Source organism: Tenrec ecaudatus, chromosome 12 (genome assembly GCF_050624435.1).
Source record: "Tenrec ecaudatus isolate mTenEca1 chromosome 12, mTenEca1.hap1, whole genome shotgun sequence".
In the NCBI taxonomy this organism is placed as follows: Eukaryota; Metazoa; Chordata; class Mammalia; order Afrosoricida; family Tenrecidae; genus Tenrec; species Tenrec ecaudatus.
The window spans coordinates 33,788,102-33,814,904 of NC_134541.1; the positions used below are offsets into that span (position 1 = coordinate 33,788,102).

At 44.6% G+C, this 26,803-nt stretch overlaps 1 protein-coding gene across 2 annotated transcripts; it reads left to right on the top strand.

The window, feature by feature from the left end:
* On the top strand, window positions 1-26,509 carry LOC142462217 (uncharacterized). Of its 2 annotated transcripts, none has more exons than XM_075563897.1 (5): window positions 1-310; window positions 5,828-6,039; window positions 6,197-6,255; window positions 12,856-12,982; window positions 20,888-26,509. In XM_075563897.1, exons 2-5 carry the CDS (start codon window positions 5,997-5,999, stop codon window positions 22,537-22,539), a joined length of 1,881 nt encoding a protein of 626 aa, XP_075420012.1. In that variant the 5' UTR covers window positions 1-310; window positions 5,828-5,996; the 3' UTR covers window positions 22,540-26,509. The 2 variants fall into 2 exon arrangements, with proteins under 2 accessions (XP_075420012.1, XP_075420013.1); XM_075563898.1 differs by having other exon boundaries at window positions 20,891-26,509.
* Window positions 26,510-26,803: the final 294 nt, after the last annotated feature.

Genomic DNA, 26,803 nt, shown 5'->3' on the forward strand with positions numbered 1-26,803 from the left:
GCGCGCCCGTGGGGGCGCTGCCGCGGAGCCTCCGCGCTCGCTCGCGGCCTTCAGGCTGCGTGCACCCGCGGGCCGGAGAGCGATTCCCCCGAGCGGCGCTACCAGGGTCCCGAAAGGCCTGAGGAGGCGAGAGCGGAGACATTCTGGCCGCCGCGGCTGCCGTCGGGTCACACCAGCCAGCTGGGTCGGGAGGAGCCCGCGGGCGGGCCAATGGGAGCCGCCGGCCGCGAGCAGTCTGGGCACTGTAGTTCGGGGCCTCCGTGCTCGCCCCGGCGAAGACCTCCCTGTCCGGGACCCAGCTTCCTGCCAGGTAAGGGGCTGCGCCCGGAAGGTGGAGCCCAGCCGGCGGCCCCGCGGAGGCACTGGAGGGCGGGCGGCGGGCTCGCGGCGGGGTGCGGACCGCGCTTCGGGGAGCAGCGCGCAGTCTTCCTCGTTGGGGACGGGCGCTGCTGAGGGGCATCGGTGGCAGGGAAATCGGAGGAGTTGGAGCGGTGAGCACTGGAGTTTCTTGGCCCTGCCTGGACCTAGGATTTGAGTTCGAGCTGGCGAGACAGCGCGTTGGAAGTGGGCATGGGGTTCATCCGGGGCTTCACAGCCCCTGGGGTTATTGGAGCTGCGGGTGTGAGTTCAGCCAGGAGCAGATAGGCGAACGCCCCGTGTCGGTGGAAACCCAAGTAGGGCTGTAAGACCGGTCTTATATGTGCCTGTGTGTCTGCGAGACGTTCTGCACTTCCTGGTCACGGGGAAGTCTGGAGTTTGCCATGCATGTCAGCTGTCTTTGCTAGTGCTAGGGGCTGTAGCCCTGGTCGCCCGGCGCATGGAGCGCTGGGGTGCTAACTGCAAGATCAGCAGTTGTAAATCACCCAGCTGCTCCAGCCAGGAAGACGAGGCTTTCCGTTGCCGAGCGCCGACTCTCACGGGGACAGTTCTCTGCCCTATAGGGTCGCTGGGAGTCAGAATGGACTTGATGGTAGCGTTTGGGGTTTTTGAGTTTAGGGCTATCCCAGGTGGTTATTGGAGGGGGTGAGGTGCCGGGCGGCCAGGTCTGGACCTGCTGTGCCTGAAGGTTGGTGAGGAGGTGAGATTGATATTAGCATAATCCCCCTAGCAGGACATTCTGGAGTCTGCTTTGTGACTGTCATCTCCTGGGGTGTTGGGACCCAGTGGTTTGGGGTGCCAGGGCTGTCAGGCAGGGCAGAAATTGAGGGCTGTTTAACCGACTGTCCAGATCACCTCCAGCAGCTCTGGCGGCTTCCAGGTTTCAGGGATTTCGGGTTTACGTTTGTGGTAAGAACACATTTTAAAATTTCTCAGCATAGTAGAGTGGAACGCATGACCCCACCAACAGATTTGGCATTCATTCATTCATGTCCAGTCTTGTTTCAGCTCCGGCGATGTACTGAAGACGGCTCGTTAATATGCTTGTACCATGGCATGCAGGATTTAGAGTTTCGTCAGCGATCTTCGTCCTGCTCTGCTTGTTCCACCCAGTACTCCCCAGCCACCCTTTCTCTTTCCCTGCAGTAGTATTTGGAAGGAAATCCTTGACACCCGCAAATACTCCATGATGTGTTGCCAAAAGATTAGGATTGTTTTCTTTTTCTTTCCTTTTTTTAAAAGTTTTAAAAAATAGTTTTATTGACACACACATTACATTGCATACACTCCTTTTTTATAAATAATTTTAGTGGGTGCTTATCCACTATATCAATTGTATCCAGCACATTTGTACATAAGTTACCATCATTGTTTTCAAGCATTTTCTTTCTACTCGAGCCCTTGCTATCAGCTCCTCTTTTTACCTCCCCCACCCTTTGACCCTTGTGAACCCTTGATAAATTATAAATTATTATTTTCATATATTTTAAAAAGATCATTTTATTGGGGGCTCTTACAGCTCTTATAACAATCCATCAGTTGTATCAAGTATATTTGTACATATGTTTCCATCATCATTTTCTAAATATTTACTTTCTATTTGAACTCTTGGTATCAGCTCCTTTCCCACCCACCCCCCGCCTCTTCCCACTCTTGTGATTCCCTTGATAAATGATAAATTAATATTTTCATATCTTACACCTTCCACTTCTTTCACCCTCTTCTCCCCCCACCTAACCCCTACCCTCATGGTATCACTATTCCATTTACCGTACCTGATGCGTTTCTCAGTCCTGGATTCCATGTGTTGAGAGCTCTTATTTGTACCAGTGTACATGCTCTGGTCTAGCAGGATTTGTAAAGTAGAACTGGGGTCATGGTAGTGGGGGGAGGAAGCATCAAAGAACTAGAGGAAGGTTGTGTGTTTCGTTGGTGCTGTGCTGCACTCTGGCCGACTCATTCTTTCCCTGTGACCCTTCTGTGAGGGGATGTCCAATTGTCTATAGATGGGCTTTGTCTCCACTCCGACCCACCTCATTTGCATTGATATGATTGTTTGTTTTAAGTCTTCTGATGCCTGGTATCTGATTCTGTCAACATCTCATGATCACGAAGGCTGATGTGCTTCTTCCATGTGGGCTTTGTTGCTTTCCAGCTAGATGGCCGCTTGTTTATCTTCGACCATTTAAGACCCCAGGTGCTGTATCTTTTGATAGCCGAGCACCGTCAGCTGTGTTCACCACATTTGCTTATGCACCCATGTCTTCAGCTGTCGTGTAGGGAAGGTGAGCATTGCAGAATGCCAGGTTATTAGAACAGTGTTCTTGCATTGAGGGAGGACTTGAGTAGAGGCCCAATGTCCATCTGCTACCTTAATACTTAACATATATGTACATACTGAATATATAAATATATGTAATGGGCCTATGTCTCTATATATCCATGTTTATAGCTATACATTTATAAATGGCTTTTGCCTTGTAGTTCTTTCCTCTATTTCCTTTTAGTTTCCTCCTGTCCCACTATCATTTCAACCTTCATTTGACTCTCAGTTATTCTTCTCAGCTACTTTGCACATCATCAAACCCCACCAAGCATTCTATGCCCTCCTTGCCATCAATTTTAGATCTCTTGCTGTTCCCTTGTCCCTGGTAGTGTTGGCTCCCCCTTTCCTTTCTCCCTCCCCTTCCTCTCCCATGGCCCCTCTCCCTCATAGCTGTGGGTCTCTGTTTTGTCCTGAGGATTGTAAACAATCCTGCCTATCTTATATAGATAGACATGGGGGGCGGCGAGCACCTATAAATAGTTCCAGGTCTGTGTGCTGACCTTTTTGAATGTTTTCCAATCAGACCTGATGATGTGCCAAGCCCTGCCCGCTGAGTCAGAAGTCTATTTTCAGAATTCCTCAGGGATTTCATTGGTTTACTGCCCTTGCTGCTCTGATGCACTCCCTTCTTGTTTCAGCCTGGTGTGTGCGAGTGAGACCAGGACAAGTCCGACACTGTCTCCAGTGCTGTCCCCCACAGTGCTGCGGGTGAAGGGATGATGTGTCTCATGGTGGGGCCATCCTTACAGTCCTCTCTGTACAATTGGCTGCTCTGAGCAGGAATATTGTCCTCAAGGCTTCGTGGGCCAGGATGCGGTCTTTTCTCTCTCTCTTCCTCCCCCCTTAGTTTGCTCCCCTGTGGTCTGGGCAAACCTCCCTGGCTATAGCTTGAGTGCCTTCCTCTGTAGTGCCTTCTTCTGGGGAGGGGCCAGTGTAACTGGGATTGGGGCTGGCCCCACAGTCCTCTCTGTTCATTCATTGCTCCCGCTGCTAAGTTGCCCTCAAGGCTTGGCACCTGGGATGAGGTCTGGTCCCGCTCTCTTTCCTGTGGAGATGTAAACAAGATCCTCCCCTGGGGTGGATTAGTGCCCCGTTCCCCTCTGCCCTAGTAATTTTTCCTCCTCCTTTTTAGTTGGCTGCCAGAGCTCCTGGAGCTCACCCGGGGAGTGTATGCAGCATGCACTTCAATAGTGCAATCGTTCAACCACATCAAGGAGAATTGTATGCTCATTACCATGTCAAAGGATTGTCTTCTGAAACTAATCTTAATGCTATTATTAAGAGTCAACCAAACTAAAAACAGTTCCTTAATGCCCCAATACCCAATTTATTCTGAACTTTTACCTTTGTCTTTAAGTGACATTTTACATGTCCAACTGTTTGCATAAAAAGTAGGTGATTCAGGCAGCCTGAGAATGTTTTTTGAGGACTTGTACCCAAGAAGACAGACTGGACCATGCCCAGCAAGACCTACTTCCTTAAGCAACAGGTTTCTAAAGAAAACTCACTGTCACTGAGTCAGTTTACGCTCCAAGTCGCCCTATAGGGCAGGGTAGAACTGAGGATAGCTCTGTACCAAACTAGGAAGCTCATCTCTCTCCCTGAGCGGCTGGTGGTTTTGAACTGCTGACCTTGCAGTTGGCAGCCCAACATGTAACCATCAGGGCCTTGGAGCAGCCGGTTGGATAGTGGTTTGTTTTTTTTTTTAACCCTAACCCTGGAGAGTGTTTTACAGTTAGGGCTTGGGGTATCAGGTAGGCGCTCTCGTTTTCAGATTCTTTCTGCTAGGCTGTACAGGTATTGTCAACTGAGGCATGGCCTTTAGATGGGGCTGATCTGAACTTTCAAAGGGAAAAAGGCACAGTTTGTTTCTTCATGATGATTGCTGGCAGAATGACCTGTGCTGGTAATTCCTAAGACCTGGGTTGATTGACATCTCTTGAATAATTCAGCATTAGTTGTATTTTAATCAGGTGAGGGAGGCCCTGCCCTTGGACTGATCAATGTCAGAATATATTCGTATCTGAATAGCAGAGGGGTTTGTTTGTTTTCTTACCCCTCCTCAAAGCCTTCAGAGTTGCTTGGGGGGGGGGGGCGGTGTTGGGTTGCAAACACCAGCCTTGTGATTGACAGTCCGGTGTCTAGTTAAGCTCTTGACTGTCACCTAAAAGGTTAGCATTTCAACCATCCGGAAGCTCCTGGGAAGATAAGCCCAACATTCTTCTGGAAGGTCTCAGCCTTCAAAACCCAGTAGACCAGTTCTACTCTGCACTTGTTTGGTTGAATCAACTAAATGCAGCTAAAACCAACAACAAGGCAGCGGTGGATTGTAGTCTTATGGGCTAAAACCCTGACATGGGTGTCTGAGAGCTTTTAAAGGTAGCATGACCCCTAAGGATGGAGAGCGTTCTTCTCACAGCCCTGCGACATGGAGAAGGACACCGTGCTTGGTAAAGTAGAGAGGCCGGGAAAGAGAAGGCTCTCAAAGAGATGGGCTGACAGAGCCTGCACCCTGGCTCAAGCACAGGAATGGTTAGGAGAATGACCTTTTTCTTTGGTGCTCTTGGTTGGAACAGACTGTACCGCCTGCCTGCTCTGGGCTACATGCGGGTCCAGATGACCACATGAGTGAGGAATTTGACGGATAGGGTTCAGTGGCACACATGCACGTACACACACGAAAAAAACATGGAGGGGTGTTATATGTGTAGAACTCATGGTCTGACCCCCAACTCTTCAGAGCACAGGGACATAGGGCACCGAACACAGCTGGAACTTTTTGAGTCAGTGTCTGCCAGCTGCCCTGATGAGTCTGCAGGGAGAGGCAAGGGGCTCTTTCTCCACAGCTCTTAGGCTGTGTACTATCTCCTGACTCAGCAGAAATTGATCCGTGCCAGGCCGTGTGAATCTGAGGTGTGTAGGTGTGGGGGCACAGTAAATTTTAACAGGTAAGGTAAAGTGGCTTACAGGCCAAAATGAATAAAGCCCAGAGAACTTGAGTAGACTGGGGCTCCGTGATTGTTGAATGAGGGTGTGGGGGGCCAGCATCCCTGCTGAAGCAGCTTAGGCTTAGATCACACAAAGGGTCCACGACTTAAAGTTGCTTCTCCATCCATCCCACAGGACCCATATGCGTGGAAACCAGAGAGGCTATCAGAACGGAAGTGGAAAGCCAGCCCAGGCAATAGAGCTACATCTTCCGATGAAATGACTTCCTAGTAGCTCTAGGCCACTTTCAAAGCAGTGACTGGACTGCATCTGGGAGCTCTTATCTTCAAAGAGCAGGGAAGATATGGAGAAGGAGGAGAACTGGACTCAAAGCCAAAAGGCCAAAGGTGAGAATTGTTGCGAGTGGGAGGGGGTGGGGTGGGACATGACCCCAGGAACAGGTGAGAATGCTCTGGTGGCCGTCCTCACACCGCCTGGTTCAGGGAGCTGCGCTGGGAGCGCCATGGGAGGTCTGGTTCCTCACAGCCTGTCCTTCTCCCGTAGGCTTGTCCTATGCGGAGACCACCTGGCCCCGAGGGAAGACCGGGCAGCCCACAATCGTGGTGAGTAGGACTTACCCTAGTTTCCTGACACCCGGGCTCATTTTCTAGAGAAGTGTGTTTTCTAGAGTATTCTTTATAGGCAAGGACAGCAAGACTTAGTCTCACCTACTGTACACCCGTTGTCAGGAGAGACCAGTTAGTAGAGAAGGACAGCTTGCTGATGGAGAGAGGAGGCCCTCCGCTAGATGCATGGACACAGTGGCTGCATCAGTGAGCTCTAGCACAACACACTTCCTCAGGGTGGTGCAGGGCGGTGCCGTGTTTCCCTCTGTTCTGCACAGGGTCGCTATGCCTGCGAATTGACTAGATGGCACCTAACAGCAGCAAGCATACATGCTCTTTCTGGAAAGGTAGAAGGCAAACGACATTTGGGCGTTCCGTGCCTTTGTGTCAGGTATCATGTTAGGCATGTTGGTGTGGCTTCTTCACGTTTGCGTTTTGTTCTTCTTCTCGGAATATATTCTCAAGATTAACATGAAGACTATAGAAACTCAAATAAAATGTCCTATTAAATATGTGCACCTACATAGACATTATTGTCTCATGATACTATCTTGTACCCTGAGCATGTTTTTACTCTTTAATTGTTGAACTTGTTAAAATATAGAAATGATCATAAAAACAGTTCTTGGGTGGTGTCATGTAGTTTCAACTATCGTTTATGCTGTAATAGCCAGTCTTACTTACAAGAATGTGACGTGTCAAATTTTAAAATCTAGAATTTGAAATATCCCTTTAAAAACTTGTCTGCAAAAAAAAACAAAAACAACTTGTCTGCTCTGTTCTTGCACAAGACCTTTGTTCCCCTCCATTTTTAACAAATCATTTCATTGGGGGCTGTCACAGCTCTTATCACCATCCATATACCTATCCACTGTGTCCAGCACATTTGCTCCTAGGTTGCTGTCATCATTTTCAAAACATGCTTTCTGTTTGAACCCTTGGTATCAGCGCCTCTCCCCCACCCCCTCGTGACCCCTTGATAAATTATAGATTATTATTATTTTCATATCTTACACCATCCACTGTCTCCCTTCACCCAAGTTCCTATTGTTCGGCCCCCTTGGGAGGGTGGGGTTGTTATATGTCGATCACGGTGATCGGTTCCCTCTTTCTCCTCCTCCTCCCCCACCTTCCCCTTACCCTCATGGTATTGTTACTCCCATTACTGTACCTGAGGGGTTTATCCCCCCTTTTATAAAGTCATGATATGGGTATATGTTTACAGAGCATATTGGTTTTCTAGTCAACAGTTCATACATGTTTTGATTTTTGACATTGATTGAAATACCCACAATGTAACAACAGTCTTCCCATTTCTTCCCTGTGTTTATGCTTCTATCTTTCTTCCTTTCCTGCTTTCTGAACTTTATCCCTGGCCAATGCTACCCCTTTGCTTGTTCTGAGCAGTGCATATAATATGAAGCCATTTCAGTTTTAAGTCTAGATGTTTGAAAGAGCCATAATCTTGGGTGTTCCACTAGCTGAAATCTGGCCTTTTGCCATTATGTTGAGGTTTGGTCTACACTTTGTCGCTCACTATCTATGCAGGGTCTACTGCTGCGATCTGTGAGAGCAGTCATCACCGCGTACATGGGCATATTTTCACTCTCATAATTGAACTTGTCAAACATAAAAAAGTAGCGATCACACAAAACAGAGAGGCACCACCCAGTCCTCTGGTCTCGGGGTCACGGAGGCTGTGGTTTGCGTGCTGCATCGGTCCTTTGGACTAGTTGTGGTCTACTGTCTTTGCTTTTCTTCATTTGTCTTCACTTGAGACAGGAAGAAAGCCATCATTTTATACCATAAATGGCCACTCACAAGCTTTGCTATACCCAGTCACTACTCAGCAGAAAGTCAGTTGTAGAATATTGTCTTTGTGGGCATATTGTGCCCGGTGGAGGCTGGTGTACCCTGAGACTATGGTCTTGAGCCTCCAGGTTCAGCGACTCATTAACTCAAAAGTGTTTCTTTACACCAGAGAACTTGTCATAACTTTGCCCCTCCCTATGTGCTGTGCTATGTATTTATATGTGCACATGTACGTACATATGTAGAAGTGTCCCATTCTTCTTCCCACCCTGGCTCAGCTTCCCTGTCTATGTGTCTACTTGTAGATGGTGATTTTCAGTATGGTCATGGCAGGATCGGGTAGCTAATACTATCTACCTTGGCTGGCATTCACTCTGGTGGGCCTCACAGTGCCTCCTTTGCCTTGGTCATTTTGTGATGACGACCCCTTCGGGTGTCTTGCCTTTCTCTTCACTCAGCTTAATACCTGCCTAACCTTTGTGAGTGATTTGCCATCCCTTACGGAAGCACCCCACCATTCTTGGCATTGGCTTCCTTTTAAAGTCTCACCAGCACCACTTCGTATTTTGCTCGTTCCATACCTTTGCCAGCATTTGTTGTTTTCTGTTGTTGTAACTTTGCTTTGAGTATTGAAGTGAGGTGGTATCTCGCTTTGACGTGCATCTCTAATAGCATGACCTCTAGCATTTCTTCAGGTGTTTTCCAGTTGCTTGCATGTCTCCTTTGAAGTGTCTACGCTTGTCTTCAACCCATCTTTTCACTAGGTAGTTTGTTGTTGCTGAGGCATGCAAAAATATAATTTTAGACACGCGTTCTCTTTTATTAGGTCATTGCCTATTTTTTTTTGCCTGTGTGTAGGTCCTGTGCTGACTCTCGATGATGCTCAAAGGTGTTTGTAGGAGATTCTGGTGCCTCTCTTGTCTTCTGCTGTTGGTACACTCTTGGGTATGTTTGTCAGTGTTCTTATGCCAGGGATGCTTTTAAAGTAATACTGCGATCAAGTACCTGTAGGACCTCTGATTGTGTAGAGAGAAAGTGGCAGCCCTAAGTAAAAGGTCACTGGTTCAGATTCACCCACCAACCACGCTGCGAGAGAAAGATGTGGTTTATGGTCTGCTTCTATTAAGATAACAAGTATGGAAACCCAGTAGACACTTCTCTGGCTCATTGCTTTCAGTCAGAATGGATTCAGCAGCAAAGGGTTAGAGTATGTTTTCTTTTTCTTTTCTTTTTTTTAGACTTTTGTGTACTAGGTGAAGGTTTGGAGAGCCAAGATTACCACATACATTTTCTTTATTGTTTTTCTAATTGCAAACTATATAAACTAATACAGGTGCAAGCACTGATTATCTTAGCCATGTGACCAGTCATCCATATGCATACATGTAAACAGGAATATGCTAGTCTGCAAAGCACAACACCCCGAGTCTCTGCTTACTAAAGCAATGTATAGAATATTGTCTCTGGGAACTGTGGTATGCCAATTGACTCTGTGTCTCCTTTGTCTACGGTCCTGATACCCAAGAGCCAATGAATCAGTTCATCAAGGTGTTTGGTTATATCTAAAAAGTTCCCATAAACCTTGAGGAATTGACTCGCTGAAGCACGGGAATCAAGACCTTATTCTTAGCAGCCACAAAGGTCGACTGGCATCACATTCCCTCACAAAGCTAAGGTTCAATATCCTGTTTTGGCAAGCAGAGACGAGAGTCTGCAACCTTTCTTGGCTGGAGAACTATTGAAGTTGTTAAGGGTTTTGTCTAACTTGGATCCACTCGCTGTGCTTGTGGAAGCAGCAGTCAGCAAATCAAAAGACTTCATTGGGTACATTTTTTGTACAAGACCTCTTCAGAATGTTGAGATACGTGGTCGCTACTTTGAGGACTAAGGGTCCCTGACCTCAGTCACCTCAGGCGCATGTGAAAGTTAGACATTGAATAAGGAAGACCAGAGAAGAGTCAATGCTGGCAACGATTACTGAAAGGACCATGGACTGCCACATGAACAAACCTATCTGTCTTGCAGGAAAAACAGCCAGAATGCTCCTTAGTGGCAAAGATGTCTAGACTTATGTACTTTGAGCAGGTTGTCAGGAGAGACCAGTGCCTGGAGAAGGACACCATGCTTGGTCAGGTAGTTTTAATAAAAATAAGTGAAGTGGAGAAGCCGCAGGACAGGGGAAGACTGTCCACCAGTGGCTGCTGTGAGAATGGTCTCCGGCATGACTGCAGTCAGGATAGCTCAGCTGAGGCAGCGGTTGCTTCTGCTGGACACTGGGTCTGACTAGGCACCCACTCGACGGCACCTAACAACAGCAGGAACAAAGCGTTTGGATAGCTTTTTTGTTTTGTTTTTAAATCATTTTATTGGGGGCTCGTACAGCTCTTATCACAATCCATACATCCATCCATTGTGTCAAGCACGTCTGTACATTTGTTGCCATCATCATTCTCAAAACATTGCTTTCCACTTGAGCCCTTGGTATCAGCTCATTTTCCTCCCTCCTTCATGAACCATTGATAATTTATAAATTATTATTTTGTCATGTCTTTCACTGTCTGACGGCTCCCTTCACCCACTTTTCTGTTGTCCATACCCCAGGGAGGAGGTTATATGTAGATCCTTGTAATCGATTCCTCCTTTCTACCCCACCTTTGCTGTACCCTCCCGGAATCACCACTGGTCCTGAAGGGACCATCTGTCCTGGATTCCCTGTGTTTCCAGTTCCTATCTGTACCAGTGTACATCCTCTGGTCTAGCTGGATTGTAACTTAGAATTGGTGTCATGATAGTGGGGGGAGGAAGCATTTAAGAACTAGAGGGAAGTTCTATGTTTCATCATTGTTACTCTGCACCCTGACTGGCTCGTCTCCTCCTGCTACCGTTCTGTAAGCGATGTCCAGTTGTCCACAGATAGGCTTTGGGTCCCCAATCTGTACTCCCCGTCATTCACAGTGATAAGATTTTTTATTCCTTGATGCACATACTTGATCCCTTCAACACCTCGGGGTCACGCAGGCTGGTGTGCTTCTTCCATGTGGGCTTTGTTGCTTCTGAGCTAGATGGCCTTTTGTTTACCTTCAAGCCTTTAAGACCCCAAGATGCTATATCTTTTGATAGCCGGGGAGCATCAGCTTTCTTCACCATATTTGCTTATGCACCCGTTTGTCTTCAATGATCGTATGGGGAAGGTGAGCACACAAGTATATGATTTTTTTTTCTTCTTTCATGCCTGAAACATGATCCCTTCAACACCTTGTGATCACACAGGCTGGTGTGCTTCGTCCATGTGGGCTTGGTTGCTTCTGAGCTAGATGGCCGCTTGTTTTCCTTCAAGCCTTTAAGACCCCAACGTTTGTATAACTGTGACCCCTTTTTTGAAGCATTAAGTTATTTAAAGTATTTCTCTCCAGAATGTTGCTACCATTTTATCGCTAACTGTTTTACTATATAAGTGGCTTTAATAATTACATGGAAAAAATGCAATGAAAGGTTTTCATGATGATTTTCCCTAAAGTCTTTGGAACACCTTTCTACACGTTGAGTGGTTGTACGGTGCAGACTTTGTTTGACAACGTGCTGAAAATTCAGAAACATAAGTGATGAGTTTACAGAGCCCCTGTAGTTATTTGTAGTCTTTAGATATGCTCCTTCCCAACCCCGTCTATCACTCCCACTTTATCCTTGAAGTTTCCTTCCTCCTGCCTCGCTTAAACCCCACCTCTATGATGCCTTTCATTTCTTTTTAGCTCATGATAGTCTCTCATTTTTGAATTTCACAGTTAAGAATTTCCAAAATCACTTAAAATATATATTGATGGTGTAACTCAAGTGGTGCAGGACTCCGTGGGGGACATGTAGAGCTGGGAACACTGCCTGCACAAGTGGATGGACCTACATAGAGGACATGTCAAGAAACATCCGTCTCATATCTTCATGTTTCTGTTTAAGTTTCCTATTGTTTTATAGCAACACTAAAGTAGAATGTACAGTATGGAGGTCTTTGTTAGCTAAACTTGTATATTAGGCCATGTATTCCCTCAGTTAACACATTTTATCCATGTCAAAAGTGTTGGTCATCCTCTATCCATATTAAACAGTGGTGTTATTGGAAAATAAGTAGATAAATAAAACTATTATGAAAACACTGGGGGTTTACATTTCAGATAATCATTTTTTCAAAAATATGTCATCAATTTCATTGAAAAAAAATAATTTTATTGGGGGTTCTTACCAGGTCTTATCACAATCCATCTATCCATCCATTGTGTCAAGCACATCTGTACATATTTTGCCATCATCATTTTCAAAGCATTTTCCTTCTACTTGAGCCCTTGGTATCAGCTCCTCCTTTTTTCCCCTTCCTCATGAACCCTTGATAAATTATAAATTATTATTTTCATATCTTATATCATCTGCTATCTCTCTTTATTAAAAATTTAAACAATTTATTAGACCTCTTAGTAGCTTGCCCTGGGAATAATAGGTCAAAAATTCTTTCTTACATATTTCTCAATACTTTCAAATTCAATCAGAAAATGTTTCTCCAATGATGTCATGTGTTTGAAGGCCAGCATATGGTTTGTGCATTATTTAACTGACCTACAGATTTTATCAAAAGCCAAGTAAGCAGTCATGTCCAGAAAAACTTGATATGAAAAAGAGAATTATCTAAAAAGAAATAGATAACCTTTTTCTGATCCAGACACTTTGCTGCCATTTGCTAAATTCCCTTGAAAGGGAAAATTTCTGATTTGTGGAGCTCTGATTTATTGCTTATTCCAGGAACCAGTTACAGTTGACGATGTCACGGTGGTCTTCACGGAAGCCGAATGGAAAAGGCTGAACTCTGAGCAGAAGAGCCTCTACACAGAAGTGATGCTGGAGGTGTACAGGAATCTCTTCTCCTTGGGTGAGGATGTGGTCTTTTCCCTTTATAATAATTCAGATATTTACTGACCACTGACCAGTTTCAGTATTGAAGTCATCAGCCATGAGAAATCTGAAAAGGAAGCCATGGAAATTATTCCATTTCCCACAGCATGTAACAAAGTAAAGTAACTAGCAATAAATTTAACCAGGGACCTGAAGGACCGACACAATAAAGTAATAAAACACTGCTGAAAGAGATTAAAGACTTAATAATGAAGTACATGTTACATGTTCATGGACTAAGATTTAGTGTTGGTAAAGAACTGAATACTGTACAAAACAGTATATAAATTCAACAAAGTCCTATTAAAAATTGTAATGCCTAAACCAACCCTTGACTTTATGCAGATTGGTATCAGGTCCTTGAATAATTGAAACAAAGTAAGAGAGAAGAAAAACATGGGTAGAGTCACACTCCTAGATATTTAAACATGTATCCAACTCTGTAACAGTCGTGGCCTAGCAACAGACAGTCATGGAATAGCGACAGTCATGGAATAGCGACAGACAGTCATGGCCTAGCAACAGACAGTCATGGCCTAGCAACAGACAGTCATGGCATAGCAACAGACAGTCATGGAATAGCAACAGACAGTCATGGCATAGCAACAGACAGTCATGGCATAGCGACAGACAGTCATGGCATAGCGACAGACAGTCATGGCATAGCAATAGACATGGAGACAATGGAATGGAATTGAGAGTCCAGAAATAAACTCATACATCTCTGGTTAACTAATTCTGGACAAAATCCTAAATCCATGCAATGAGAAAAGAAGAGTCCCTACAATGAAAGGGACTGAGAACATTACATGTTTACATGTAGAAAAATTAAATAGACTCCTGTGCGTCAAAAAATTAAAAGTGGACTACAACTTTAGATTTGAAAACTAAACCATTACAACTCTTCTAAGAAAAATAAAGGGCAGTGTGATTAGGCCTAGCTTTTAAAAATAGATTTACTGACCTATCATATTTTTTTATTCACCTAATAGAAGAGTTTTACTTCTTTTTCCTCAACCATTCTCACCGCATCACCCAATTTGGCAAGGTATTTTCTCTTTACGGGAGTAGAAAGGCGTATTTTGCTACCAGGAAGCCTTTGGTGGTTTCAAACTACTAACCTTGTGGTAAGTAGCTCAACGTGTCCTCAGAAAGGAGAAAAGTATTCAGTTACAATGCTGTGCTTTCTCTTGAAACCATGATATTAAACCGCTAAACCAGAGGTTCTCAACATGTGGGTCGTGACCTCTTTGGGGGTCAAACAACCCTTCCATAAGAGTCGTCCGATTCATCACAGTAGCAAAATGACAGTGCTGAAGTAGCAACAAAAACCATGTTATGGTTGGGGTCAACACCACCTGAGGAACTGTATTAAAGGGTGTGGCATTAGGAAGGTTGAGAACCTCTGCTCTGAACCAAGGAACCAAATCCTCCCATAATGTTTTGGTCATTTAAATGGCCACCAAACATGATATTTATTATCATTAGCCTTTATTGAGATGCAAGTCAAAACTAAAATACCAATTTAGTCGAACTCTGATAGCTACATTTTTTTAATTGGGTATTTATGTGAGAAAATTAGAACCCTTATCGCTGCTATGAATGCTAAATGATACAGCTATTTATGGAAATAATATGGATACTCCTTATAATATTAAAGTAGAAATCCCATATGGCTCACTGATTGCTTTCTTTGATATGCACTCAATATAGTTGAAAGCAGGGGCTCAGAAACATGTACATCGGTGTCCATGACAACACTATTTAGACAATGTTGCAAGTGCGTAAACTCTTCATCAGTGGATGACTCGCATGTTTCACGTTCATTCAGTGGAGTACCACTCAGCCAGTAGGAGAAATCACAAGGAAAAGCAACTTTATACAGGCCAAAGTTTATTAGTGGCTACATGGGGTAGAGGAGGAGGGTGAAAGTGGGATAAACAGTGATGGAAAAAATTACATTGCCCCCACTATCATGATCCCAATTCTGCCTTACAAATCTGGCTAGACCAGAGGATGTACATAGGTACAGAGAGCAACTGGAAACACAGGGAATCCAGGACAGATGACTCCTTCAGAAGGACCAGTAGTGAGAGTGGCAATAGCTGGAGGGTGGAGAGAATTGTGGGGCAGAAAGGAAGAACTGATTACAAGAATCTACGTATAGCCTCCTCCCTGGGGGAGGGACAGCAGAGAAGAAGGCCGGGGGAGACATCGGACAGTGTAACATATGACAAAATACTAATGATTTATGAATCATGAAGAGTTCATGAGGTAGCGGGGAGTGGGCAGGGAGGGGGAAAATGAGCAGTCGATATTAAGGGCTCAAGTAGAAGGCAAATGTTTTGAGAATGATGATGGCAACAAATGTACTTACCTTCTTGACACAATGGGTGGATATATGGATTGCGATGGGAGTTGTGTGAGGCCCCCCCAATAAAATAAATAAAATTATATTGATCATAAGTAGGCTGCTCAGCCAATGATTGTGATTGTTGTTAATACAATAATGTGTATAAAATTGAATTGGAAAAAGCAGAAAAAGAGTAGCTCCTAGTGCTCCTTATGCACAACCCAAAACATGGGATTTGGTTCTCTGGGGTGGAGGTTAAGGTCATGGCTTCATAGGACAGCTCAGGACTGTGTTGAGTGGTTGTTTTCTACTGTCAGAGGAACCCTGGTGGCATGGTGGCACCTTCTCGTCCCATAAAGCATTACAGCCTCAGAATCCCACAGGGGAAGTTCTACCCTGCCCTCTAGGGTGGCTGTGAGTCAGAGTCGACTCTCTGACAATAACTCTGGTCTTACTTACTTTTCCAACCTGCTAGTTCGTTGCATAGTGCCTAGGGGTCCTCACAGCTTTCCACCTGCCACGGCATAACCTGGCGCAAGAGAGAAAGAAGGAGAGTCAGAAACAGGAGAGGATATGAAGGTGTATTAACTGACTCCTTAACCATGAGACCTGAAGTACTGGATGGTGCCCTTCCACCCTTATTGAACATTTCATCAGAAATGCCGTAGAAGAATCCTGCTCGAAATGGTGAAAGTGTTGTTGGTGTTAAGTGCCAACAAATCTGTTCTGACCCATAGCAACACTAGACACAAAGAACAAATCACTACCTGGTCCCATGCCATCCTCACAATTCTCACAGTTCCTGGGACTGGGCCCGTTGTTGTAGCCATTGTGCATGTGTCAGTCCATTTCCTTGCAGGCTTTCCGCTTTTTTGCTTTTCCTCCACTTTACCAAGCATCATGTCCTTCTCCAGGGACCTGTCTCTCATGACAATATGTCTAAATCATGTAAAAAGAGAGTCTGGCTATCCTTACTCTAAGGAGCACTCTGGCTGTACTTCTTCAGGCCCACAACTCAATGCATCAGGTATCTTTCAGTCATCCTTATTCAGTGTTCAACTTTGACGTGCTCACTATGGCTTGGGTCAGGCGTACCTTATTCCTCAAAGTAACAGCCTTGCTTCTCAACACTTTAAAGATATCTTATGCAGGGGATTTACCCAATGCAGTCCTTTAATCTCTTACCTGCTGCTTCCATTAGAATGGATTGTGGGAGGGGGGAGCAGGGAGGGAGGGGAAAAAAGAGGACCTGATGCCAAGGGCTTAAGTGGAGAGCAAATGCTTTGAGACTGATGAGGACAATGAATGTACAGATGTGCTTTACACAATTGATGTATGTATGGACTGTGATAAGAGTTGTATGAGTCCCTAATAAATTTTTTTAAAGAAAAATAAGTTATATATAAGGAAACAATAAAATAAAAAAAAAAAGGAATGGATTGTGGATCCAAGAATGACAAAAATCCTTGACAACTTAAGCCTTTTCTCCATTTGGCATATGTTGCCTCATTTGTCCGGTTGTGAGATTTTAGTCTTCTTTATGTTCAACTGTAATCCATACTGGAGGCTGCCATCCGTGATTTGCATCAACAGGTGCTTCAAATCCTCCTCACTTTTTGCAATCAAGGTTGTGTCGTCTGCGTGTCCTCCAACCTTGGTGCGGCGTTCTGCTTTCAGGAGTCCGGCTTCTCCGATTGTTTGCTCTGCGTGCAGATTGAACAAGTATTGAGAGAGACAACCCTGACGAACACCTTTCCTGATTGTAAACCATGCCACATTCTCTGGTTTTAGCCACCAATCAATATCAAGCCCAGCAGTGTTCAAGGAAAGTACTAACAGAATAGTTCACCTATATTCATATTTTAAAAATAAATGCATAAAATACAGTTCCTGAAATGCATGTATGTGGAACTGTGGGGTTTGAATTTCTCACCTTGTTGTTAGCAGGCCTCCTTGGAATTGATTATGGGACTAGTGATCCTCTGTAGCAGCGCTTCTCAGCCTTCCTCCTGCTGTGACCCTGTCATGCCACTCCTCGTGTGGTGGTGACCCCCCCAACCATAACACTATTGTTGCTACTTCATGACTGTCGTTTTGCTACTGTGATGAACCAGGTGATCCCTGTGAAAGGGTTGTTCAGTGCCCAAAGGGGTCGTGACCCGCAGGTTGAGAACTGCGGCCCTGTGTCCTCTAAGAAAGCGAACCCTGAAAGGGACAACAGCACAGTAACCATTGACAATAGCTACCAGAGTTAAAGTAACCTAACCCTGTTACAAAAGACCTAGACAAAAAACCCCAAAAAACTAGAAAACATTATGACAAGAAAAGATCCCCATATAAAAAGAAAAGTATTCCATGTTCATGGATAGGAAGACTGCCCATTTTGAAAATGTCAGTACAACCCAAAACAATGACTGGAATTAATGCAAGGCCAACCCAAACCTCACCATTCTTTTTTTTTTTTAAATCATTTTATTGGGGACTCGTTCAACTCTTATCACAATCCATACATGCATCCATTGTGTCAAGCACATTTGTACATTTGTTGCCATCATCCTCAAAACATTTGCTTTCTACTTGAGCCTTTGGTATCAGCTCCTCATTTTCCCCCTCCCTCCCCACACCCTCTCCCTTATGAACCCTTGATAACTTATAAATTATTATTATTTTGTCATGTCTTACACTGTCTGACATCTCCCTTCACCCACTTTTCTGTTGTCCGTACCCAGGTAGAAGGTTATATGTAGATCCTTGTAATCGGTTCCCCCTTTTTACCCCACCCTCCTCCACCCTCCCAGTATCCCCACTCTCACCACTGGTCCTGAAGGCAACATCCATCCTGGATTCCCTGTGTTTCCAGTTCCTATCTGTACCAGTATACAGTCTCTGGTCTAGCCAGATTTGTAAGGTAGAATTGGGATTATGATGGGGGGAGGGGGGAGGAAGCATTAAAGAACTATAGGAAAGTTGTATGTTTCATCGTTCTAAGCAACATTCTAAAAGACAGAAAAACAGTCATTAACTCTGCATGTAAAGGATAGATATCCTGAATTTTTTTAAAAAGTGATTCTTAAGCCTAACACTGGTACAATAGCCTAGTGGAACAGAATTGAAAGTCAATTTATCTAACCATTTATCTAACCATGGATAGTTGATCTTAGACAAAGAGCTGACATTCATCAAATGGGGGAGAGATAGGCCCTTTAACAAATGATGCTGGCAAACTTGATATCCGTTTGTTGAGAAATGAAACAAGAAACATGCCTTATACTGTATATAAAAACTAACTGAAGGTGGGTCTAAAATTTAAAATTATAAAGATCTCAGTAACCAGAAAGGGGCAACCTTTAGGGACCTTGATGTATGGAATAAATAGACCCATGAAATGTAAGTTTAAAAATGCATAATTTGGGGGAGGGAAAAAATAAAAATGAGCTGATTCCAGGAACCCAAGTGGAAGGCAAATTTTGAGAATGATGAGGGGAACGAATGTATAAGGGTGCTTGACTCCATTGATGTATGCATGGATTGTGATAAGAGTTGTATGAGCCCCAATAAAATGATTTATTTTTAAAATACAGATGTGCTTTACACAATTGATGTATGTATGGCTTGTGATAAGAGATGTATGCGCCCCTAATCAAATGTCCAAATAAATAAATAAATAATAAAAAGGAAAAATGCAGAATTTTATCTACTAGATGATCAGATTTCCTAAAAATCAAATACTAATGCAGTTCTTTAGTCCTTTATGCGTATCAGATTTTTACAAAGGAGTGAAATGAGGACCTCCACCCGAGGTCATACCTGTGCCATTCTGACAAGGCGCTGGTCTCTCAGTTTATATGAACTATCAACACATCAACTCCAAAAGACACGGGAATTTTAAAATGAGCAGGTAGAATCTTAGAGAAGCAAGAAGACAAGAATAGATAGATTTTTAACCTCTGTTCCTCACGGCACTGTTAGATAAACTAGGGTATGTGCTGCTACATGCATCATTAATGAATAGTGAAGAGTCTGCAGTCCCTCATACGTGGGTAAAGCTAGAGACCGAAGCCGACACAGAAGGACACATATTACATGGTTCTTTACTATAAAAGGTCAAGGAAAGGCTTGCATGCAGAACAAGAAACATTCTTTGATGGGACAGCCCTTTCCACTGTGGAAGAAAGAACAGGTGTCTGAAAAATATGATGGAGCATATTCCTCAACACCACTTTCCTGGCCTATTTCTCACCCTGCAGCTTTCCGTCTTCTCTTTACAGGTTGCCCAGGCTTTCCTTCAGAGGGCTCACAATCCTGTGCCTCTGGGCTGGGTCCCTGTGTAATCTAAATTCGTTTTAGTAAAATGACACTTCTCTTTGGAAGAGGTTGGGATTATATATATTTGGGGGGGGGTGCTATATACATTATGTGAGTTGGGTCAATAAGTGCTTGTGAATGAGCAATCTGCCATTTAGATGTAACAATCTCCCTAAGCATTGCAGATTGTGAAGAGAGTGTGTGGGGCTTTTTATCTTGGTTATTTTAGAAAAACCAATTGAGGGCGTGTACCCCTAAGCCCTGAGATGTTACTTCTGCCCTGTTTTCCTGCCCCAGAGAGTTTTGACATTTCCTAAGTAACTGTTAATATAGTTACTGTCCCTATAGACTTACCTGTCCTGGATCTCATTATAAAGAGAAACTTACAACAAAAAAGCAAAAACAAGACAAATTAAAACCCAATAACAGAGTAGAACTTAGAAAGACCTCAGTTGAAAAGTATCTAACTTTCCAAGGAGTTGCCAGCCATTTCCAACAAAGAGTTTACATAAACTTACATGCACAACATGAGTGGAGAAGGGTTAAAATCTCTACATTTTTTCTAGCTCTATGTATTTTCTATGTTACTTATTACTAGTTCTGAAGCGATAGCTTATAGTACACCCACTTATATTTATGCAGATCACGTCCCCAAGGAAAGTCCCTTCTCAACTGAAAGGGGCTCATATCAGGTCACAGAATGGAAGCTGATCACATAATCTGTGAAATCACTGAGAAACATGGCCTAGTCAGATTGACACATTTTGGTTTTTATAAACAGTTGTATTGGCATGTAATTCACCCATCACACCAGTCACTAGTTCAGAAATTAAAAAGAGCTGTACTATCAAACCACTGACCTTTTGGCCAGCAATGGGTGCTTTAACCAACTCGCCATCACAGCGCTTTTGAGATTGCAATAGATAAGTGAATTATTGGTTGGAAAGAAGTTGTTTTGTATGTATTCTCCATGATCAATGGACGTTAGCACTGTTAGCTGTTGTGAAGTTGATTCTTGTCCTGGGACTCTGTGTGTAACAAGTAGAATTGTTCCACGGGCGGTTCAAGATCAAGCCCCTTCCGATCCACCAACCTTTGGGTGCAGGTAGAGGCTTACTGTTGTGTCCCCTTGGGGCTCCAGCACTGACATTCTGTCTGTCATAAGAGAAGGCGGGACTGCCCAGGCAACTGTAGCTACTCTAACAGAAGCCTTTCTGTCTCCAGCAGACCCAACGCCAGACATCGACCCCTGTGCCTCCTGCCTTCTGACTCTCTCCTGTCAGCAGTTCCCCAGTCTACACATGGTTCGGCTCTTCCCAGACTTCTGTGCAGAAAAGCACTTCCCTCCAGGAGGGTCCAGCGCACAGCATCAGAAGCAGCCGGAGCAGCAGGAGTGTCCTCAGAGCTGCAGGAGCGAGAACACAGAAGGTCAGGACAGAGAAGACGTCCCCACACACTTGTTAGGAGGGACAGGGGAGAAAGAGACTTCCAGGGGACTTTCCAGTCCACACCGAAGACAGTCCTCAAGCAACAAAGTGATAGGATTCTCGTCCGTCTCAGCCCAAAGAGTAAGCTCTGTGGAAACAGACACGGGGTTGAAGGAATTAAGGGCCTCAAGGTTTGGAGCAGTCACCTCTGGAGAGGATGGGCCAGACTGTGGCCTGAAGTCAGAGCTGATCACAAACCAGAGGGCCCTCTTCTGGGAGAAGCCCTATTCTTGTCGTGAGTGTGGCCGAAGCTTTAACTATAAGTCACATTTCATCAGACACCAGAGGACACACTCAGGGGACATGCCTCATATGTGCAAGGAGTGTGGGCGAGGCTTTCACTGGAAATCAAACCTCCTTGTGCATGAGAGGACACACTCAGGGGAGAAGCCTTATGTGTGTGAGGAGTGTGGGCGAGGCTTCAAGCAGAAATCAAACCTATTTGCACACCAGAGGACACACTCAAGGGAGAAACCTTATGTATGCAAAGAATGTGGGCGAGGCTTTAAACGGAAATCACACCTCCTTGTGCACCAGAGGACACACTCAGGGGAGAAGCCTTATGTGTGCGAGGAGTGTGGGCGCGGCTTTATTCAAAAATCAAAGCTCCTTGGACACCAGAGGACACACTCAGGGGACTTGCCTTATGTGTGCACGGAGTGTGGGCGATGCTTTAATTGGAAATCAAACCTCTTTGTTCACCAGAGGACACACTTAGAGGAGAAACCCTATGTGTGTGAAAAGTGTGGGAGAGGCTTTATCCAGAGATCAAAGCTCCTGGTGCACCAAAGGACACACTCAGAGGAGAAGCCTTACGTGTGCAAGGAGTGTGGTCAAGGTTTTAAAGGGAAGCCAAGCCTACTTTTGCACCAGAGAACACACTCAGGGGAAAAGCCTTTTGTATGCAAGGAGTGTGGTCGAGGTTTTAGAGGGAAATCAAGCCTGTTTTTGCACCAGAGAACACACTCAGAGGAGAAGCCTTACGTGTGCAAGGAGTGTGGGAGAGGCTTTAAGTGGAAATCAAACCTCCGTGTGCACCAGAGAACACACTCAGGGGATAAGCCTTATGTGTGTGAGGAGTGTGGGAGAGGCTTTAACCGAAAATCAAACCTCCTTGTGCACCAGAGTACACATTTGGGGGAGAAGCCTTATGTGTGCACAGAGTGTGGGAGAAGCTTTAACCGGAAATCAAACCTCCTTGTGCACCAGAGAACACACTCGGGGAAGAAGACACATGTGTGCGATCAGTGTGGGCGAGGCTTTAGCTATAAAGGAAGCTTCCTTAAACATCAGGGGGCTCACACAGAAGAAACCCCGCGTTTGAAAGAGAATGACCGAGACTGTAGCCAGAGGTCAGCTCTCACCAGACACCAGAAAAGACTTCAATGAGAAGTCTGGTATTTGCAGTGAGTGAAGTCAGTGCTGGAGCTAATTCATTCTGCTTACACAGCATTGAAGCTCTGGGTGTGCAGGGTGGAAGGGCAAGGATTTGGGGGACAGGACACTTCCTTACGTGTCATGGAACAGCTATATTTTGGGGGGATGAGAAGCACTGGGGGAAGGTAGGGAGAATGTAGAGTGGTTTAGCAATAGCAGCCTCCCTGTACCAGAAGACGCCCGCAGGGAGAGGAGCTGTGTGGGCAGTGCCTATCTGCGTCCCCCTCCACTTTAACGGGACGCTCCCCCACCACGGATCCCCACTTGACTCGCTTCTTTGATTCAGAAAGAGCTCCTCCGTACTGCATGAGGCTGAAGGTGTCAGCAGGAACTCAACAGACTGTAACCAAAGGAACTGACCATTAAAAGCCTTTACTCAAGCACTCGATGAATGGTAGGCTTACTGTCTTTCTTTCCTTTGTTACTTTAATTATAAAGATAATTTCTCATAAACCGTAACTCAGCTGTGTTGCTTGCAAGAGGGTGTGCAGTCAATCTTTAAGAGATGTAGCCCTCTTTATCTGAACAATGTATGCCTAGGGTTCTACAGCTGATAACTTTGCAGGACTTTAGGCCTTTTGCACTTACTGTATATGCTCGTTTATAAGCTGACCCAAATATCCATCTAGGAGCTTAACTTTACCACAAAAACTCCATTAAAAAAGAAAAACAGCATTGAAAAATGTGCTGGATGGATGGATGGTAATAAGAGTTGGATGAACCCCCAATAAAATGATTTTTTTAATGAAGATAATATTCTAAATTGATTGTGGAGATGACTGCACAGCACTTTTAAATATGTTTAAGCCGCTGAATTGTAGGATATGTGAATTACATGTCAACAAAACTTAAAAAGCATATCAAGGGGGGGAAAGTGCTGACAAACTCGGCTTATACACGAGTACATCCGGCATTCAGGAAGGCAAACCATGTGCAGGATGAGGACGAGTGACAGGCACGAGTGACAGCAGCACATGGCAAGTGTGCGCTAGACCCACACTGCTCGAGTCCCGTGACGCTAGAGACTCTCTGTACCTGGTGCCAGTAGGCTTTCCAGCTTTAGCATCTGTAAGTATTTTGGCTCCCTTTCTGAGAGACGGGTTTAACGATAAGCAGTTCTATGAAACTTTCTTGTGGACATACCACTCTCCCTTCTGCCCCTGCAACCCGAATTAGAGATGGCTAGCCTTGCTAGACCGGTCTCCAGCTCTTACCATTTGTTTTTGGGGTCTGATGTGAAGTCATAAACTTATTTCTTTACACTGTTTTCTTGTGGGGTTCTTAGGATCCTAGTCATGTCAGGCAGTCATGTCAGGCAGCGTGGTGCACCAACACCACAATCATCTTCAAAGCATTTCCTTCCCTCGGGTATTTCGTGCTGTCAGCTCCCCATGACCGGCCCTCCCCAGCCTCCCCCCACACCCCCAGGACACCCCCCAGGAACCCTAGCCTCGTTATTGTCTCCGTGGATTCCTCTAACTTGGGTTTCATAGACCGAAAAAGAATGCTACCAACAAGAACAATAGACAACAGAGAGAAACACCCAATTTGGAGGGGGGAAAACCCAGAAAATATTAAAAACCAGTTCAAATTCAAAGTTGCTGTTCCGCCCGGTTCTTGCGGGTGCATCCCAGAGGTGTGTCTGGAGGTACTGGACCTTGGTTTTCTCGGAAAATGAGCAGAGGAGATTGTGGCAGAGGCTTCCAGCAACCTCTTTCCTCCTTACCTGTTACGAGGCTGCTTGGAGGGATTGTCCACTTTCAAACCTGGGTTTCTAGAGTTAACCAGTGCCTTACTCCATAACACCTGCAACACCATACACACACTTCACCGCACTCCTAGTGAGGCTAGCCTGTCCTGCTCCTGGGCTACTGTCTCTAATAAGCTCCTCTCTCTGGGTGACTTCTCCCTCCATCGTCACAGGCACTAAAGCAGTTGGTGCTGGGGAAGCAGACACGGGAGATGGCGGGGTCAGAACACATCCTGAGCTGCTTGTGTGGATTCTGGGACTTAGGAAAAGCACAAGCCCAGTCAAGATGATCCCTTGAGGGCTGGAAAATTCTCCTAAGACTCACAAAGTAAGACTGGCTTGGCTCCCTGTCTAAGCGCTGGTGGGGGAAATAGCCCGAGATAGCCCACATCTCTCTCATAATGACTTCTGGCGTCTGCCACCAACTCAACTCTGACTGGGCAGCAGGGCAGGGCCTGCAAATGCACATGGGAGGAGAAAGCTCACTGCTTCTCCCAAGTAGCGGAGGACGGTCCTGAATGTGAACTCACTGACCATGGTGGCCCCGTGCCCGTGGTTAGATGGGCACCCAATGGAGAGGCCCCTGCGGGGTCCTGAATGTAGATCAAATGATAACAAACCTTTTCCAAGTAGTTCCTTACAAACAGACAGAGGATACTCGTAGTGTGCCGGCAGTATCCCTACATAAAGAACTTAGGAAACATTTCATCTGTTACTGGCTAGTGTGTCTTTGTTTAGGGATAAGCCCTAATTTACAAGAGCCGTCACCTTTCAGAGTTCTAGAAATCTTGATGTAGCATGCTGGGCTCCAAGTTCAGGACCATCAGTCATTTTTCTAAGTGCAGTAGAAATCCATTTTTGTAGGAAATATTTTGTTAAACAACTTAGATCAACAAATTAAAAGCTTATCTGTAGCTGACAAAACTATATGGGCATGATTAAGTCCTATAGAAATATATATATAAAGATTTAAGTGGAAAAGTCACAAACCAATGAAAAACCAAAGTTTATTAAAATTCAAAAGGAGAGATCTTGAAACACTGGAAAATTGCAGCTCACTGCTCTTTGTTGTAGAAAATAAAACACAGCTTGCGAAAGATTTGAAGATTGAAACCATCAATCAGAAAGCATGTAATTAATATATGCAGACTCTGGTCTTCAGGAAGGAGCCCTGTAGTGGATATGTGTTGGGTGACAATCAGCATGGTGGGCAGCTGGAAACTACCAGCATCTCTGGGGCTTTGCAGTCCTGCAAACGGTTAAACAGTCTCCTAGGGAACTCGGGCAGGGGCCCGAGGGGGGCGGGGCGGCATTCATTGTGAGTCAGCATCGACTCACATGGCAGTGAGTTTGGGTTTTTTTTTAATAAAGAAGTCTGATAAACTGGCTAAAGGCAAAGGCTAGATATTCAAATGTTCAGAGGAATCTTCTGAACTGACTCCTGCCTTTCTGAGCTTTTGGAAGTGCAAGCAGTAAGAGCTACGAAAGTGAAAGACTGACTTGGGAGTAACAGTTCTACTTCTGTGAATTCTCACTTGTATGTCAACAATTGTAAGAGGAAACAATCTAGTGTAAAAACTAATCCTTGCAAACTGGGACTCATTCAGACACGGGCCTGCTTACTATGGGAGTGTTTTCTGGGGACGGATCTTCTAATGAATTCGGTTATGTGCCTTTTTGCTGGACTTGGAGTGATTACTGATTGGGCCAAATTGCTCCAGGGCCGGACTGCCCATTTTAGAGGTGACAGATTCCCCAGCCTTTTGCTGGTTTCCGTTTTCTGTGTTAGGAATAACCCCACCACCACCTGTTTAAGGGCATAAATATTTGAAGACATTTCATTGGTTCTTGTATAGCTCTTATAAACGCCCTTCCCAAAATTAACACAGTGTTTAGCAGACTTGATGAGTCTATAAAAGATGATCTGAACTTCCAATCACAGCAAACATTTGTTAACTCAGTTTCAGGAAGTAACTTAGAGACCTTGATCCTAAAGTTAATATCTAATTATTTATATTCATATATATAACATAATTTATTCCTTATATTAAAACCATCTGATTCATGAGCATGCACGTGTTATAAATTCAAAGTTGAGCTTCTAAAGAAAGAAAAGATCCATGGCAATAAATGTACAACTGTGCTTTACACAATTGATGTATGAATGGATTGTGGTAAGAGTTGTATGAGCCCCTAATAAAATGATTTTTTTAAAAGAAAACATCCATATATGCTTCATCTAAACACTATTCAGAGAGGAAATTATACTTTTTATCAATTCTAGAAGGCCTTGTTATACCAATTGCAATAAATAATACATTATTTATTTATTTTTTGGACACGAAGGCCACTGACTTTATTGATTTAAAAAACTTCACAAGGACAAAGGCCGTTCTACCAAAAAGGAGCTAAATGGCCTAAAACAGACCAGAGGTGAAGGTGAGCGTGAGGAAAGGGCCAGGAAAG